The sequence below is a fragment of the Pteronotus mesoamericanus genome, unplaced genomic scaffold, assembly GCF_021234165.1.
Source record: "Pteronotus mesoamericanus isolate MK-2021 breed Mesoamerican mustached bat unplaced genomic scaffold, CSHL_Meso_final scaffold_167, whole genome shotgun sequence".
Lineage (NCBI taxonomy): Eukaryota > Metazoa > Chordata > Mammalia > Chiroptera > Mormoopidae > Pteronotus > Pteronotus mesoamericanus.
The window spans coordinates 8,557,361-8,575,416 of record NW_026555308.1 but is presented as its reverse complement, the minus strand read 5'-3'; the positions used below and the strand labels follow the sequence as shown (position 1 = coordinate 8,575,416).

The window sequence follows — 18,056 nt, the reverse complement described above, 5'->3', positions numbered from 1 at the left end:
TGTGCCTTTTAAGGAGGACTCTAAATGTGGGGAAAAGAGGCAAGGACTTATGGGAAGGAGGTATAGGGGTAGGGACACTGCAATAGAACAACTCTTGTTCTAAAGTTGTAGGGGAAATGATAGCAGGTGTGTTATGTGAATGCAGCATTGATATCATTGAATCACACAGTAAGAAAGTTATTCTTCCTTTAATCCTTTTTTAGTCCTTGTGGTGATCTCAAGAGGAAGGTCTTGATCAGATGCTAGAATGCCTCCCTCACCTCTTTAAGACTAGCTGATCTCCCTTTTAAACAGCAAGTGTGGGTCTCAGGCTAAGAACTTTGGGTAGGTGACAGTATCCAGACAGATTTGAAATAACATGGTTTTTACTTTCATCTTCTTTCATACATTTTTATGGTGATTTCCAGTTGTGGCAAACGATGCTCATTTTCCACTGATGATAGTGCTATAAAGTTCCATTTTTAAATAACACATTTAAGGCTTTTTAAATGAATTGAAGAAAACATTGTTAATCATGTTACATGTAGTGTGAGGGGATATGGCAAAAATGATAAGGATGGTCAGTGAAATACTGACACTTAGAAAACAGCAGCGTAGGCCTGTGTGTCACAAATATTACCATGTGTGCAGTAATTATGAGTACCACCTGGGATTTCATCAAAATGCAGATTCTGATTGAGTGGGTCTGGGTTTGGGCCTGAGGGCCTGCATTTTGAAATGGGTGGTAGGAGGTAGCCAGAGTATAGATTGTAGAGTGCTTTGGCTTTGACAAACATCTGGACAAGCAGCTCTCTCCTTCCATTCTCTCCCTCCCTCTTTCTTCCTCTCTTCCAGATACAGAATATTAGGAGAACCAAATCCTCCCAAAAGGCAAGCCTGGGTCATGGAATTCTGATCATATTTTCTCTAATTCCATTTTGCTTCCAAGCTTCGAAGCCAAGCCTACTCACTCCTCCAGCGTGGAGGGGATCAGACCAGCTTACTCCATCACACAGATGGTGCCCAATTTGTGCAGATGCAGATGCCCCCTGGGGTTCCTTCCGCCCCTCTGCAATGTATGCCCTTGAGTCAGATCTCATTTTTTCATCCTGATTTTTAATGTGGTTGGAGCAAATGACGTTATTAGCTGGGGGATCTGGATAAGCCAGGGGCACAGCCTTGATCAGGTTGTCAGAGTATCAGATAAGATAGAATTCTCTGCTTCTTCCTGACAGCTCGCCCCACATGTGCTGTGGGCTTTCTTGTGGTCAGAGGCAAACAGGAGGAGCCAGCTTTCACCCTCCCACCTGCTCCACTTGGAGCTCTCTTGTCTCAGTTGGTGGCAATGACTTCCAGGTGCTTCCAGGGGATCCCAAGGGCTTCACCTTCCAGGTGCCCAATCCCAAACCTTGGAGTCCATTTAGATGCCTCTCTACCTCCCACCCTACATCCACTCCATCAGCAAATATGATGGCTTCTACTCTCCGAGTGTCATCACTTCCCACTCCTGCCTCTGTATCCCTGTGACCTGGGCCTTCATTACCTCTTCCCTGGATTTTTGCTGTGGTCTCTGTTCACTCTGTTTCCTTTCAATGTTGCCAACTGATTAGGTGGCAGCTAGTTAAGAGGGCATTCGATCCTTGAGTAGTCCAACTGGATTCACAGAGGAAAAAAGTTCAATTACTTTAGATCCTTCAGAAATCCTTGAGAGTTTGGATGGAGAGTGCAGGCAACAGGCTCTCTGTGGGTAATGCCTGCCCATGTCTGCGGGTCACCATCTTCCCTGTGGCCAGGCCGGTCATGAGAATTTCTCAGCGCCACTCACCTGTGCAACTGCAGTGCCTCACCAAATGCATGGTACACAGTGAATTCCAAGTGAATGCTGACAGAGTGGTTTAAACCAGAGGATAAACATGAGTAGTCCACGTGTTATTTGGTTCTTCACATTTTTCTCTTAACAGCTTTATTTCTACTTGATACATAAAATTGATGCATGTACTTCAAGTGTACAGTTTGAGGAGTTTTGGCGTTTTTTGTCATGAGGTCACCACCTCACTCAAGGCAATAAACAAATGCAAGGTTTCCTTGTGCCCGGTTGTTAACCATCACTGCTGTCCTACATCCAACCCCCCATAGCCCCTGGCCTGCTGTCACTATAGCTTAGTTTGCATTTTCTAGAGTTTTATGTAAAGGGAAAAATATCCTATGCACTTTTTTTTTTTTTAATTTGGCGTCTTTCACTCAGCATAATTGAGATTCCTGGTTTATTCCTTCTTGTTGCTGTGGAGTATGTATTGTATGGATATACCCTATTATGTGCAGTGTCCATATACCACCATTTGTGTACCCATTCACCTGCCGGTGGACATTAGGGTTGTTTCCAGCTTGCAGCTCCTATGGATATTTGCGTACAGATTTCCAGAATCTCTTGGAAAATTGGTAGCTCTAGCAACCCTGAGCCTATTCTTCTCCAGAGGAGCAGTAGGAAGAAGTTGAGCAGCCACTGCTTCTCTTTGGACAGGGCCTGGGCTCTAATTTGCCTCAGTCTCCCCACGACGATGATGGCCCCCTTCACTCATTCACATCATTCGCCTGGTTCCAGCAGGCGTGTGCATGGGCACGGTCTGCTCTGTGCATCAGAGGTAGTGCGGGAGAGCTCATGTGTGACGACGGCCGGGTATGGAAAGAGTTTAACAGAACACAGAGGGGCTGAGTTTTAACTTTAAAACGCTTTGCTCTCACGCTGAAGTTTCTTTGGGGTTTTGGATTCCAAGTGGTCATTAACACCAGCAGAACCACCCCTTCCTTGGGAGGCAACGACAGGGCAGGATGGCGGTGTCTCAAGGGTGAGGGCCCGCGGCTGGCCTGTCATCAAGGGCCCCAGAGCCCGCTGCCAGCACCTCTGTCCTAGGAGGCCTGGAACCCGTGGTCGGAGTGGGAAATGCTTTTGTGCTTGGTAAGCAGCAGGGTGCCGTCCAGCACCGGTGCCACAGCCAAGCTACTGACTGGCTCATTTCTAAAAGTGGCTCAGCCCAGGAGAAGAGGAGCCCCCGTGCCCCTGGGGCAGTCTGGGAGGAAGGCCAGTGGCCGGGCCTTAAATACCACTGCATCTTGGTAAGAACGTTCGCTTCAGAAGTTTTCCTCCTGAGAGTGTCCAGGAGTGAGGTTGATTGATCCAGTTTGTCGGTAACCTCTCTCTTTTATTTGAGATTTGCTTTTCTAAAAGCAAGGCAACAAGCCTCAGGCAGGCTCTGAAGCTTTGAAAGACAACAGAACCTAGTTAGAATTAACTTCTTTTTTCCATTTTCTCTATTGTTATCAGACTCTCTGTTAAAGGCAAGGGATACTAGCTTTCCACTTCCATATAAACGTTCCATCTCAAATACATTTGTCAAAGGCCAAAAAGGAGTTGATTTGAAGAAAAATATTACATAAGTATATAGGTAATATGTGGTGGATCTGGCAAGTTAACTCTCAGGAAAATCCTCAGGGCCATGTGTAGCAGGTCTCTTAGCCTGAGGCTCATCTGAGCACCAAGAGGAATCAGAGGCTCTCCAGTATCACATAAGGCTGAGGTGTCATCATTGCGCCCGCGCGGTGTATTCCTTGGACACTGGGCATGAGCGGGTCCAGGAGAGCTCAGGGAGTGCATCACTAGTATCTGTCCAGAGCAACATTGTGCCAAATGGGAGAGGAGCTGCTGGAATCAGAGAAATAGAGCAAAGCCCAGAGCTGGGAAGGTAGCCAACAAACGCAGTACGTTGGAGGGACCAGACAGGAGGGCTTGGGGAGAATGAACAAGGGCTAGCATGGCATAGGTAGGGGTGGAAGAATGGTACAAATGAAGCTGTTTGAGCTCATTTTGTGAATGCCACTGATACTCAAGGAAGCTATTACTTCCCTCTTCCCACTGAACTCTACAGTTGGTATTAGCCAATCATATGCTTTGACTGGATGCCCTGGGCAGGGCAATCTTTGGCATTGGTTACTGCTGAGACAAGGAGAATGTGAGATGCAGCCTGGACGAGACAGAGGGTTGCCTGGGCATCTCCTGGGTATAGGTATGTCCCAGCAGTCTCCTGACTTCTTCCAAGTTGTGACTTGTCCACCCTTGGGTTTTACGCTGCTTGTCTGTGTGGGACCTGCTGCCCAGCCTTGCCCACACTCCTGGCTTCCACATGTGCTTGCAGAATCCCGGTCCAGGTTCCCCTTCCATCTCGATATTCTCCATCCCCCGTACATGAGCCCCACAGTGCCGTGCAGACGGCTGAGTTTAATTCTGGCTCTGCCACTTTCTGGTTACCTGACCAAGGTGATGTTGCCCCATCTCTGTGCCTCAGTTCCTCTCTGTTTCAATTTAGAGTAATAATGATAGGCAAATATTTATTGTCAGAATAAGGGCAGCAGCCACAGTCACCTTGTAAGTGCTCAATGAACATGAGCTCTAAAGATGGTAAAAAGCTCATGGTCTGATTTATGATCTGCTGAAGGGCAGGGACAAGCAAAGTGACTGAAAGATCGTGGTGTCTATAATCAAAGGGCTGGGGTTGAGTTTTGGCACAGCTAAGGGGTCTTGGGAAAGATCTGGATCTCAGTTTCTTAGTCTATAAGAAAGGAATGTTCCTACCAGCTGTGAGGATTGCATGAGAAGGTAAAGCTGGGCAGGTCTGAAGCCTGGCTGCACACTGCAGTCACCCAGATTCGTCCTATCTGTAGGATTCTGATTTCATTGGTTGGGGTGTGGTCTGGGTATCCAGCCTTCAAACTCTCCCCAGCCAGGAGTGAGGGCCAGAAGTTCAGAGTACAAACCAATGGTTCTCAAGCTGTGTGGTCCTCGGATCAGCAGCAGTGTCACGTGGGAACTTGTTAGAAATGCAAATTCTCGGGCCCCATCTGAGACCTTCTGAATCAGAAACTCTGGGGCCCAGCCATAAGACTTTTAACCAGTGCCCCAGGTGTGTCGTCCAGGTGTAGGCATGCAATAGATGCTTGTTAATGTCCTCCCTCCCTCCCTGAAGCAGGCATTAACTTAGTACATCCTGTGTGCTAGGCTCTGAGGTAGGTACTGGGACACAGTACAAATGGGGTGAGAGTCTGTGCCCAAAGGGGCTTATGTTCTAGCGATGGAGACTGGTTTTAAAAAATAAGTAGATGCACAATTAAAAATTGTAATGTGTTAAGAAGGAGACCTTCCAAGGCCTGATAGTGAATTACCATGAGTTTTCATAGACTCATACTCAGAGAGAGGTAAGTCATCTCTAATCTAGCACGGAGACCCCACCCATTTCCAACACCATCCAGGACTTGCAGGACCCCTGACCCCAGATGGCCTCTCAGCAGCTGAGATCTGCATTATCCTGGCATTGTCTCGAGGCAGCTCTGGACAGAAACAGTTGTGAGCAGGGTTTATGCAACAGCTGTCCTCCAGAGGGGTAGTTCTCACCCAGGGTGAATTTACTGCTCAGTAGCATTTGGCAATGTCTGAGACATTTTGGTTGTCACAACTCAGTGATGGTAGTGGTGGTAAGGAGGTGGGCAATTTGCTACTAACAGATAGTGGGTAGAGGCTGGGGAAGCTGCTAAACAGAAGGCACAGGATAGCTCCCCAAAAAGGTGTGGCCCAGAAAGTCAAGAGTGCTGAATTTGGGACACCCTGCTCTGGAGCCTTCCCCTCTGGAATTTTAGGTGAGGTCCCTCCAGGAGCAGTCCTCTCTTCCCTGATCTCCTTGCTCTTGGGCTTGGTGGCATTTGAAAATCTTCCACCATTTGACCAGAAAAAGGATTTCCAAGCTGCCTTCTTGCTTCCTGAGCTGGGGAAGCTGCCCTGAGCCAGGCATCTCCTTGGAAACTCTTTGGCTTCATGCAATTTGGAAAACAATAAATTTGCAAGGTTGCACAAGGCATCCAGAAACCAAAAACTGACTAGAACTGCTAAATCCATTTTTTCCTTCCACATCAAAAATAATTTCCTGGCCGTAGAGACTTTCTCGGCTGTCACAAGACAAGACGCAGCAGATCGTTTTACATGGCAAACAACCCAGCCAAACACATCCCCCTTTCAAAGGCTTTTTTTGGGTGGATTTCTAGTCCAGCCAGGAATATTGGGGCACTTTTCTGCTGAGCCGAGCTTGGTTTCATCTGAGGCAGACCTGGCAATTGCCTTTCACACCCCAGAAGTGGCCAGAGACCATTCCCAGTGCAGACCTCACTCTTTCCCCACACTGGGGGCTGGGGTTTGCCCTCAGCTCATTCCAACAAGGGCTGAGGTGGATGGTCATGGTCTAGTTTGCATCCTCTGCAAGTGGAAAGAGAAAGAAGAGATAAATTTCTCATAACCACAGAAGACATATTAACCTTACCAAATACAGCCAAAGTTCTAAGTGCTTTTCTTTTGTTAACTCATCTTTCCCTCCTACAACCCTATTAAGAAGAAGTCATTATTAACCCCATTTTATGGATGAGGAAACCAAGGACAAGTGATTTGCCTCAAGCATTACCTCCCCCTGCCCCAGCTAGTAAATGGCAAAGCTCGGATTTGAACCTAGGTGTCTTGCTTCAGAGTTCATGCTGTAGGTTAATGTGAACACCTCCCCAACTCTCACCAGTGCAGCCTAATAATGACAATATATAGGTAATATCCAGCTCAGTGGTTCTCAAACAGGACAATTTTTTACCCCAGGGGACATTTGGCAATGTCTAGAGACATTATTGCTGGGGTATTACTAGCATCTATTGTATAGAGTCCTGGGATGCTCCTAAAACATCCTACAATGCACAGGACAGCGCCCACAACAGAGAATTATCTGGCCCAAAATGTCAATAGTGCCAAGGGTGAGAAGCCCTGATCTCCTGGCATTAAAGTTTGATAAGACAGAAAGAGAGAGAGAGCAAGAGAGAAAGGGAGAGAGGGAGGGAGGGAGGGAAGAAGTGAGGGAGGGAGGGAGGAAGGAAGGAAGGAAGGAAGGAAGGAAGGAAGGAAGGGAGGGAGGGAGGGAGGGAGGGAGGGAGGGAGAAGGGAAGGAAGGAGGGAAGGAAAGAGAAAAGGTAGTAAACAGAAAGATAGATGGACATGTGGATGGGTGGATGGATGGATGGATAGTTCAGTACTGAGGTTGACAAACCTAGATCTCTGTGTGCTGGCCACAGTGCTAAACACAGGTACCTAAATCAATCCTTATAGTGACCCTCTGAGGTAGAGACTATTATTTCCCTTACACAGATGGGGAAACTGAGGCTTGAAGAGGTCTGTTGATTTGCCAAGGCCACATGCCAGATCTGCAGTGTGGTGCTGGCATTTCAACACAGACCAGAGGCTCCCAACCCTTTTTTTCTAGGAGGCTCCTCCTGACCTAGGGGCTGGGCCAGCTGAAATCTGACCTCTCCTGACTTGGCACACTCCATCTGTTATTCATGTTCCCCATTTTGCCTGTTGTGTACGCCTATGACCTTGTTCCTCTGTGTCTGTCTACCATGCTTTGGTGTGGGCCCTTCTGCCTCTCAGTTTTCACTGACCTCCTGCCCTCTGCCTCTGTCCCCTCTGTCCATTCTCCAAATGACAGCCAGAGAGAGATCAGCCCTAAAATACAAACCAGACTATTCCCTCTCTGCCATAAAGCTTTAACGTGCATATGATCGCCATTTTCAACTTGTTACAATGCAGGTTTTGTTGATAGGTCCAGCTGGAGCAGGGCCTGAGATTCTGCATGTCTAACAAGGGCTCAGAGTCCTGCGATACCGGTCCTGGGCCGCACTTTGGGTACCTTGGTGCAGCCTTGTTTGCAATGGGCTGCTCAAAGGCAGTAGGACTTCCTTTGATGGGCTAGAGCAGGGCTCTCAAACTGCTGGCCCCACAGACAAATAACACCTTCTACCTGTTTTGGTAAATAAAGTTTTATTGGAACACAGGCATCCCTTCTCCATACATTTATGTATTGTCTATGGCTGCTTTTGCACTACATTGGCCAAATTGAGTAATTTGTGAGACCACATGGCTCATAAAGCCTAAAATATCTACTGCCCAGACCTTTACAGAAAATTTTGTCCACTGTGTAGCAGATCTTCATGATTCTCTGGAAAGTTGTGTATTTGGACTCCAGGCATCTGCATTAGGCTGACTTGAAGATGCACACGCGCGTACATACATGCACATGGCCGTACCTGTAGCTGGCAAGTCTCAAGCTGATCTCTGAGGATGTGGCCCTAGGCATGCGAGCGAGATAGATGGTGGATTGGAGCAGGTATAGAGAATTTAACCTCTTCCAGGAGCACTTATGGCACCTCAGCCAGAGAGGAAGTACAGGCCTTGAGCCGCCATTTTCTGGATAAGGAAATTGGGATGCTGCACAGCCTAGAACTTTGAGTGGGGCTGTGAGTTCCACAGCTGGTTTGTGTTAGGGCTTGGACGGGAACCCTGGTCTCCTGACTTCCTGGCCAGGGCTTCTACCTCCAAAGTACCCTGTGTGGAGGCCCCTGGGTCTGGGAATCTGCCTAGAGGGGCACTGGATAACTAAAGGAACTTTGGTTGGGGGGAGGAGGTGGCTACTATACAGAGAATGTTCCTCCTCCATTGCATAAGAGACCCCTGCCTTGGCCCCTTATACCCAAATTAGTGGGTTGATGGAGGTTAAGCCCGTGCTGTGGACTGGAGGGCTGAAGGAGTTTAAGTTGCCTGCAAATACAAATTCCATCAAATGAATCTGAGTTTCCTATTGTCTTACTGAAAAAAAAGAAAGAAAGAAAAAAAAGAAGAGGAAGAAATTTAAAAAAAAAAACCCCAGTGATCCCAAAGGAAAAATCTAACAGACTAAACATCATAGGATAGGTGTTGGCGTAGGATGCAGGACGGTCCCATGGCCTATGCCAGACGCTAGACTAAGCACTTTACACACATTATCTCATTTAATCCTCGGAGCATCTCTGTGGGTGAGTTATTTATGATTATACCAGTTTACAGACAAGGGAACAAGTGCCCCATGCAATGCTGAGCTCAGTAGAAGCGGCCACTGAATGAAGCGGCTCAGTAGATGGTTAGTTCACGATTGCAAGAGGCACAGGGAAGTTAAGAGGCATGTTCAAGGTCACTCAGCAGAGAAGAGCGGGAGCTGGAATTTGAACCTAGAGCTGTATGACTGTAGAGGGGCTCAAGACAGCTGAAGTGAACTGCTCCCCTCTCCTCCCCTGTCCTCCGCCCCAGGTGAGAGGCTTAGGGCTCTCCAGCCCCGGTCTTGCAGCCCTGACTGACAGGCAGCCTGCGGCAGGCAGAGCTCAGAGATAAAAGGCCTGGGGAGTGAAGTGAGGTGGGAACTCCCCTCCCCCCACCTCCTCCCTAACTGAGTTCCCGCTTGCCAAGGCTGCAGAGACTCCTCCCATGGGGTGACCCCCTGGGCCAATCCCCCAGTGGCCCCGCCCAGCCACTCCAGTGAGCCAGGCTGAGCCCTGCGCCAAGCAGCTTCTTTCCCTTCAGTTCTTTGGCTTTGTGGGAACAGAAAGGTTCCTCCCTGGGGAACAAGGAGAGGGGGGGTTTCTGGGGCTCAGGGCAGCCATTTAGAACTCAGGGGGAGGGAGGGAGGAAGGATAGAAGGATCACTCTATTTGGTCAAGGGAAGGTACGAGAGGGAGCATTTGATTTTTCTTGTGGCAGTTTCCGGGGTGTGTTTGTGGGAGAAACTTGCGCTGCACCATTGCTCTGTGTGTAACTGCAAAGAAGTGCCTGCGTCTCTCCAGCTGTGTCCCAGCGGCGAAGGGCTTTGTACACTCACTAAGGTTTCAAAGAGCTGCTTCTCTCAGCCTGGGGCTAACTGCCTAATCTGCACTCTGTGGAGTGGGAATAATGATTATGATCCCCATTTCACTGTTCTGCTGGAAAGGCTCAGGGAGCCTGGACACTTGCCTACGGTCACCCAGCTTGGATGTGCTGGATCTGGGGTTTGGATAGATGCAGGCAGTCTAACGTCAACATCTGTACTTTTGTTTTAACTAAACACCCAGGAAACAAATGTTCACTGAATACCTACTGTTTGGTCAATTAAAAATTACAGTTCCCAGTGGCCCTTGGTGAGGATACCCTCCAGTATGTACCCAAGCGTAAATGTCCTGGGCTACGTGGGTCACCCTTTGAGATTCGGGCCTGTTCTCCCAGGGAACATCAGGGAGTTTGAGGTCCAGGTACCAGGATGACCTGGAGCTCAGAGCTCAGTGGGCCAGGCTGGCACTTGGTGCCTGTGTTTGCACCAAGCAAATCCTTAGCTTCCTTCTGAGGCTTGGACGGGAATCCCCCTGCCCCAGCTAGTAGATGGCAAATGGCCTTGACTTTCTGCTCTGTTCAGCCCCTGCTGCTGAATGAAAGTCAGCCCACTTTGCCTCTGCCTCCTGGCCCTTGGGGGTTGCATTCCTCAAATTCTGGAGGCTGAGTCATCACACCTGGGGCTTCTGGAGGCACACTGTCTGGCAGGCCTGGGTTGGGTGGCTGTGGCTGCCCCCAGAACAGTGTGTGCATGGCTTTTTCCTCCCTTCTAATGAAGAGGACCCTGGCCGTGAGTGACAGAGCCTAGACAAGAGGTTAGCAGGGGTGTCCAACCTGCAGCCCAGCATGACTATGAATGTGGCCCAACAGAAAATCATACATTTATTTAAAACATTATGAGATTTTGTTGTGATTATGTGATGCAATGTATTTAATGTGTGGTTCCAAACGACTCTTCTTTTTCCAGTTGTGTCCTGGAGATGCCAAAAGGTTGGACACCCCTGGGTTGTAGGGAACATTTTTGGCAAAGTACATACCCACCTGGACAGATTTGCTTTGGATGTGAGTCATTGATTGGTTCTAGAGCAGCCAATTCCGGGAAACCCCTACTGTTCTGGAAAATCCACAGGCAGGTCTGCTCAAGAAATGCCACTGGGGTATAGGGGGTGGTGGCACGGAGAACAAAGCAACAGTTGGTTCCAGCCCCCCACGCCCCCGCACACACATGCACGCCGCCAGATGCCAGCCCTAGGAAGGAGATGGGAGGCCAGGGACTTCACGGTGATTTTCTCACGTGCTGTATCTAAGTACCTGAAGTACTTGGGAGACACGATGCGATATGGGGTTTCCCAAATTCAGTCACTCCTGGGCCACATTTCCAATTTTGCCAGGTCCATGTGCCACCTGGGCTGTTACTTCCTTTGTATTCCTGTTTAAATCAAATCACTTAAAATATGTTTATTCAAAATGTATTTATCTCACTTCTATAAATGGAAAACCCACAGCACTTGCCCTAAATAGAATGATACATACAATAAAGCAAACGTGTTAGAATGAAGCTGGATGGTGGTGTTTGCAGAAACCTCTTGATTCCCTTTGCGGATCAAGGGAGATGAGCACGTGTTGGAGAGGCGGTACTCGAGACTGGCACCACGCTGGAGTTCCCGCTGCATGTATTCAGCAGGTTTGAAAATACTTGATAAACTCAGTTCTCCGGGAGCTCCCATTCACCGTGCTGCTGTGTCCCTGCCCCTTCGCTGTGCTCACACGGGAGTTCCTGGAGAACTGAAATAAACATGTGTTGGACACCTCATTTGTGGCCATGACCCCCAACAATGTCCTGCACAGTAAAGGCATCCAATACATGTTTTAAACAGAGATGGAAGGAATTTGAACTTCTATGACGCTAAAGAAAGCACTGTTAAAACCATGGTCAGCGCTTGTTGGTAGAGAATGAATGTTTGCTGCATAAAGGTGCAAATGAATGCACTTACACTAGAATGTAAGCTCCACGGGACAGGGTTTTCTGTCTGTCCTGCTCACTGCTGTGTCCACTGCCTAGAGTAGTGCTGGGCACTTAACATTAAGGTCCTCAGTGAGTCAATGAGAGAATCGATGAATCCATAAATTAGTGAGTGCGTGGATGAAAGGAATGACTGAGCACATGAATGACTGTCACTTTTTCCCCTAGACTGAAGAGACACGCCTTTTGTAAAGTTAGTTGCAGACCCTGGTGAGGCTGGGCTGGGAGCCAAGGGTGCGGAGAGAGTGAACAAAAGAAACCAAGATAAGGGCAGCCTCAGGGCACTGGCTGTGGCATCTGAAGGTTCCCCTAAGCAGCAACCCTTCCTGGCAGCTGCTTTCTGTGGGCTTGGGCTGGGGCAGGGTAAGGGAACGCTGGCAGCTAAATCAGCTAAACGGGAATGTCCCCCTCCCGCCCCTCAGCAATGGCCCTCCCCAACCCCAACTAGGGATATCTCGACGGTAGAGTGAGGGGCTGTTTTCCACACTGGGCAGTGGGGTCCTAACAAGCATTCGTCATTTACAGAAGGCTTGATTTTCTTCTGTACTAGACTGGGTGGTGCTTTCTGAGCTTCGCATGCCTTTGACATGCTCTCCTTCCAAAGGGCAGGTGTGTGAAGAAATTCTCCAGCGCTTCTAAGAGAGGTGATCCCCATTGGAGTGTTTACGTGCCAGCTCACGTGCTTGACCAGAATGTTTTTATAGGATAGTGTTTATCTGTGGGTGGTCAGCATTGCTCTGGTTCTGTGTAGCTCACTGAGGACTCAGTGAGGGGACCGGCCTTCTTCCTTGAGGGTCTCTGAAGGATGCAGAGCAGAGGTCCTGCCCTCCTATAACTCTGCCACCCATGTCTCAACCCAGTATGGAATGGGCATCCTTTTGTCTTTATGAGGTAGCAAAATGCTCTCTTTCTAGGCTTTTTTTCTTAAGCTAATAGGAAAGCCAGGACTTAATTTCTTTGGAAAAATGTCTTTTAAGCAATTTCTTGGTGCCCATAGAATATGAGTGCAACCCAGCTAAAATAGTCATCCTAGAACCTGTTATGATTTGTGACTATTTCATAGCTCACGAAGAAGGGAAACACAACATGATCGGACTAAAGGCAGGGATTATGTCTTATACTTGTAGTCCCCTCGCCATTCGGGAGCACTGGCATATTCATGTGTAAGCAGTTTTTCGATATCAAAATCTGAGATAGACAGGACCATATCAATTTTAAGCCATGCAGTTTCCAAACCTTAGCATGCATAGAGACCATTGGGGAGCTAGTTAAAAATCTGGACTTGCAAATCCAACTGTGATTCATTCATTCATTCAATGTTTATTGAGCTCCTACTATGAGTAGAGTTGCCACATTTAGCAAATAAAAATGCAGAATGTCCAGTTAAACTTGAATTTCAGATCACGAAGTAATTGAGACCTATACCAAAAAATGCTTTGTCGTCGACCTGAAATTCACATTTAACTAGGCATCTTGTATTGTACTAGGAATGCCCAAACTGCACCGAACACTTCCTGGAGCTCAGAATACAGTATTAGTGGGACAAAGCCAAGCCCCTGACCTCTCGAAGCTTAATGCCAATGAGGGTGATAGGCAAGCAAACAGCTGAGGGAAGGATGTTGGGGGCACCCACTTCGAGGCTTGTCAGGAACAAAGTTCATGTAAGCCCACCAGTGGGCCCTGCCAAGTCTGGGAGGGGTGTTGGCACAGTCCACCCGCAAAGAGCCTTGTCCTAGCAGAGGAGCGTGGAAATGAGTACTGCTCACAGACCCGGGGATGCTGGTGACGGCGGGAGGGGGCGGGGTGTTTCAGTCCTAGCAAAGTGACATCCAATTAGTATTCTCAGTTCTGGCGGTGCTTAAGGTTAGGGAAGTGTAAGATCAGGTTCCTTCTGGTAATGACTGTGCTGCATTCTTTATTCACCCTCTCATTCTGTTATTTTGGAAAATTTTAAAACACAGAAGTATAGGGACTCATATAAAAGACCTACATGTACCCAAGCAACTCGAGTATCAACATTTTGCCAGTCTTTTCTTGTCATTAACTTTTTTCTGATTTTAGTTTTATTTATATTAAGGTATACCAATCTTAAAGTGTAAGAAAATCTTGACGTTAGATTTTTTTTGTTTTTTGTTTTTATTTGTTTTTTGCCTATGTTTACACCTGGAAAACCTCGCCTGGAACAAGATAAAGAATGTTTCCAGTCCCCAGCTGGCTCTCCTGTTCCTTCCTGGGAGCTGTACTTTGGTTATTTGCAGGGCATAATGGGTATTATGTTGAGGAAAATATTTCAATAGTTAAATAGAAAACCTTGAATCTTTCCCCCTGCTGCCTTTCACTTCTTCCTTCTTTTTATTTATTTTTTCTTTCTAGTTTATTTACTGACCTAGTTGTTAGGAAGGTGAACTCTGGATTATGATATAGAACACCCTAGATTAATGCAGATTAAAGTAGATTTAGAAGTTAGCTATTATTTTTGAGTTATCCATGTTAATCTTAAAAACTCCCCTCCCAATGAACATTGGCAGGATAACTCCGGTGGACATTGGAGATAGGAAACAAAGCCAACCTTAGTACCCGCCCCTCCCCAGCATTCACAGTGGCCTGGGTGATGAGAGGTGCTGAAGCGACTTTCCCAAGATTGACTTCGGAAGAGCGAGGTCCCTGCTCCTCAGGTTGGGGAAGAAGTTATTTAAGCACCCGAGTGGATGCTGAATGAGTTGACCCCATGCTCCCTCCATAACTCCCAGCATGTTCCCTGCAGACACTGCAGGAGATCTTTCAGGTGGAGAACACCATTCTGCTGCTGGAAAGGTCCATCATGGCCAAGGAGTGCCCGCTGAAGGTGGCGCAGACACGGCTGGAGTGCAGGACCCAGCGCCCCAACGTGGAGCTGTGCAGGGACATCCCACAGTTCAAGTGAGTGATGGAGGCTGGAAGGAAGAAGGGTAGCTCCCAGGAAACCTGGGTCCCGAAAAGGGATTCTCCGCCAATCAGGACATCCAGTCTCACAACTCAACAGGGCACTGGACAGGGGTCTGGAGTAGTGAGGGCCCCCTAGATAACCTCCCATCACAGGGAAGGCCCGACCCTCTGCACTGAAGCCTGCCTCACCTGCGTAAACCAAGGGAGGTTTTATAGCCCCACTGTGTTCTGGGAACCCCCCAGCTATCCCCTGAAAGCTAAGGAGAGGCACCCTCCCAGGCCAGAGATGTGGCCTTTAGCCCATGGTGGTTTTACCCTTCCTCTGTCCAGGCTCCCATGAAAGAGAGGCCCAGCTCACACCTCACTCATTCTCCATGTCTGTCTTTGTCACGTTCTCACCTGTGAGCCATTGGAAGAGCTTCCTGCTTAGCTAAGGAAGGCCTACTTCTGTGGATAAAGGGCCTCCTCACAGCAGAAGGGGTGAAAAGCTCAGGCAGGCCCAGAAGCAGAGTTTGTGAGCCTGGTGTAGGAGCTTGGGAGAGATGGAGGCCCGGCAAAGCAGGAACTTCACACACGGCGGGTATTTTCCCATGATGTGCTGTGTAACCTGGCTGCTCGGTTCCCTTCATGGTGGGGGACCGCATTAGTTCTCTATTGCTGTGTAACAAATCCCCCCACACCTCAGTGGCTTGCTGCCCTCCTGAGCTGAGATGGGAAGAAGAGAGCTGCACTAAAGAGAGGGAAGAAAAATGCTCTGAGAGAAAATGCTGGTGGTTCCCTGCGATGATGTTCACACAGCTCACTACTGTCGGAGAAAATCACCCAGGAAACCAAATCTGGGTGTTGTGTGTCGTGGGGGTGGGCCGGGAAAGCGACCCCTGGCCTTGAATGTGAAGGCCTGGCTACCTGCTCTTCAGCCACCTGCTGGCTTGGAAGGTTTTCACCCTGGAAGTGGGTGCAGTGTGGCCAGGGTCCCACCCTGCTGGGCTGGAAGGGGTACAGATCCTGGGTGAGGGGTTGGGGGAGAATCTCCTGATCCTTCCTCCACCCACTTCATGCCGATTAGTCGCTGTGGCTGGGCTCCAGCTCCTCCTGGGGCAGAGGGCTCTAATAGCCCGTTTGTCCACCCCAGGCAGCTTACACAGACCAGGGCTGTCGGGGAGTGCCCAGATGTTGTCCTGGAGGACCTACTGCTCTTGGACATGCTCCCTGCCTCTTTATCTACCAGCTGTGTCACCGAGAGGGGCGGATAGGGAGCATGAATGGGGTATGTTTGGCTCAGGAGCCCCAGACAGTGTGTGTGTATGTGTGTCTGCTGTGTCTGTGTATCTGTGTGTCTGTGTTTGTGTGCACTATATATATGTATGTATGTGCGTGCTGCGTGCATTTATCTGTGTATGTATATGTGGTTTGTATATGTGTATGAATGTGTGTGTGTACGATGTGCTGGGAACTCAGCAGATAATGAGACTCAGGTTGTCTGCCTTCTCCAGCAGCTGAATCGCCCCATCTGTGCATTATCTTCTTTGCCCCACATTCCCTCCATCACCACCTCTGGGCCTTTGTTCATTGCCCCTCTCCTCCTACAGGTGTTCCCTCTCCTTTGACCCTCCCTAATTGCTCACATCCCATCCATGCCCAATCCCCAGGATGAATACCCATTTAAATGAGAGAATTTAAGTTAATTAAAACAAAACAGAATTTTAAATCCAGTTCCTTATTCACACAAACACATTTCAGGTGGTCAGTAGTCAGGGCAACAGGCTACTGTATTGGATAGTGCAGAACAGAACATTTCCGTCACTGCAGGAAGTTCTGTTGGACAGTGCTGGGCTAGAGATCCCCCGGGAGAGAAGGGTGTCTCAGCTGCTTCTGTGGCCTCTCCAGCTCAGGTTTGCCATGGTGCAGCTCACCCTGATAGCAGCTCAAGTCCTTCCAGCAGCATGTCCTTCAGTCCTGAGCACAGTGTCATTGTCCTGTCCCTCCACAGATGGGGCCCGTTAGTAGTCACTCCCTATTCTCCTCCCTCCATCCCTTGGCAACCACTAATTTACTTTCTGACTCTATGGATTTGCTTATTCTGGATATTTCATGTAAATCGAGATGCAAAATATGACTAGTTCCTTTCACTGAGCATAGTGTCTTTAAGGTCCATCTGTGTTGTCACATGTATTGTACTTCATTCATTTTTATGGCTGATTAATATTCCATTGTATGGGTAGACCACCTTTTATTCATTCATTTGTTGATAGATTTTTGGGTTGATAGATTTTTGGGTTGTTTCCACCTTTTGACTCTTGTATTAGTGCTGCTATGAACATCCGTGTACAAGTATTTGTAGAGTGTCTGTTTTCAGTTCTCATGGGGAGATACCCAGGAGTAGAATTGCTGGGTCGTGGTAAGTCTGCATTTAACTTATTGAGCAGCAGCCAGATTATTTTCCTAAACATCCTGTTTGTTTCTCCCTCTCTGCTTATTACCCTTGGTAGCTCTGTCATGCGTTTACTTCTCTGCCTGTCCACGCTTGATGGCTGAGCCTTGCCCACCAGGTTTACAACAGTCTCTCAGAGCCTGGTGCAGTTCCTGGCACATAGTAGGTGCACCTGTGTTGAACAACTGAGTGAACGGTGCCTTATTTTCTGCTCTCGCCCCAGGCTCGTGAACGAGGTGTGCGCCATTGACGACACATTGCAGACCCTCAAACTGAGGCTGCGGGAGACACAGGACATGCTGCAGCTGCTGGTAATGACCAAGTGCCGGCTGGAGCACGACCTGGCCATCAAGGCCAACACTCTCTGCATCGACAAGGAGAAGTGCATGAGCATGCGCAAGACCTTCCCCAGCACCCCGCGCCTGGTGGGCTACACGTGAGCTGGTGCTGCAAGCGGCCCTGGGTCCCTGCTCCACACTGGCTCCTTACACAGCATAAAATTTGAAAAGGCAAACAAGACCAAAAAAAGTGTTGTTTTTCTCTCCTTCCTCCTATCATGGAAAATATATATCTCCAATATAAATGTTCCCAAACTGAAGATCCTGGCATTCGTTCCTTGCTGTAGAACTTGGATTCCTGGTAGATCCTGGGGAGACAGACCATGACCCCTAGGGCAGAGCATTGTGAGGTTGTCGGCAACCCTGGGAATAGAAGAGGTCACATTTTGTAAAACCTGTTTGTCCATTAAGGAGCACAGTATAGACAGACTGTGGTGGCCAGAGATTGGACATTGGAGCTCAGAGTCCAGAGCCTACCTGTCACTTAGGAGCAGTGTGCCTTGAACAAGCTTCCAACCTAAGCATCCTCATCTATACAATGAGGTCAGCCCAAGGGGGAAGTGACTGTCAGCTGTGTGGGGCAGTGCAAAAAAATAGGATTTGGAGTCAAAAGTCCTG

At 48.4% G+C, this 18,056-nt stretch overlaps 1 protein-coding gene across 1 annotated transcript in view; it reads left to right on the top strand.

Annotated features, from left to right (window-relative positions):
• The window catches only part of TEKT5 (tektin 5), a 33,099-nt gene extending 15,559 nt beyond the window's left edge, over nucleotides 1–17,540 (top strand). Inside the window, exons 6-7 of the mRNA XM_054589230.1 lie at nucleotides 14,509–14,663; nucleotides 17,324–17,540. Coding sequence (XP_054445205.1) covers nucleotides 14,509–14,663; nucleotides 17,324–17,540 — 372 coding nt within the window. The remainder of the gene's footprint in view (nucleotides 1–14,508; nucleotides 14,664–17,323) is intronic.
• Nucleotides 17,541–18,056: the final 516 nt, after the last annotated feature.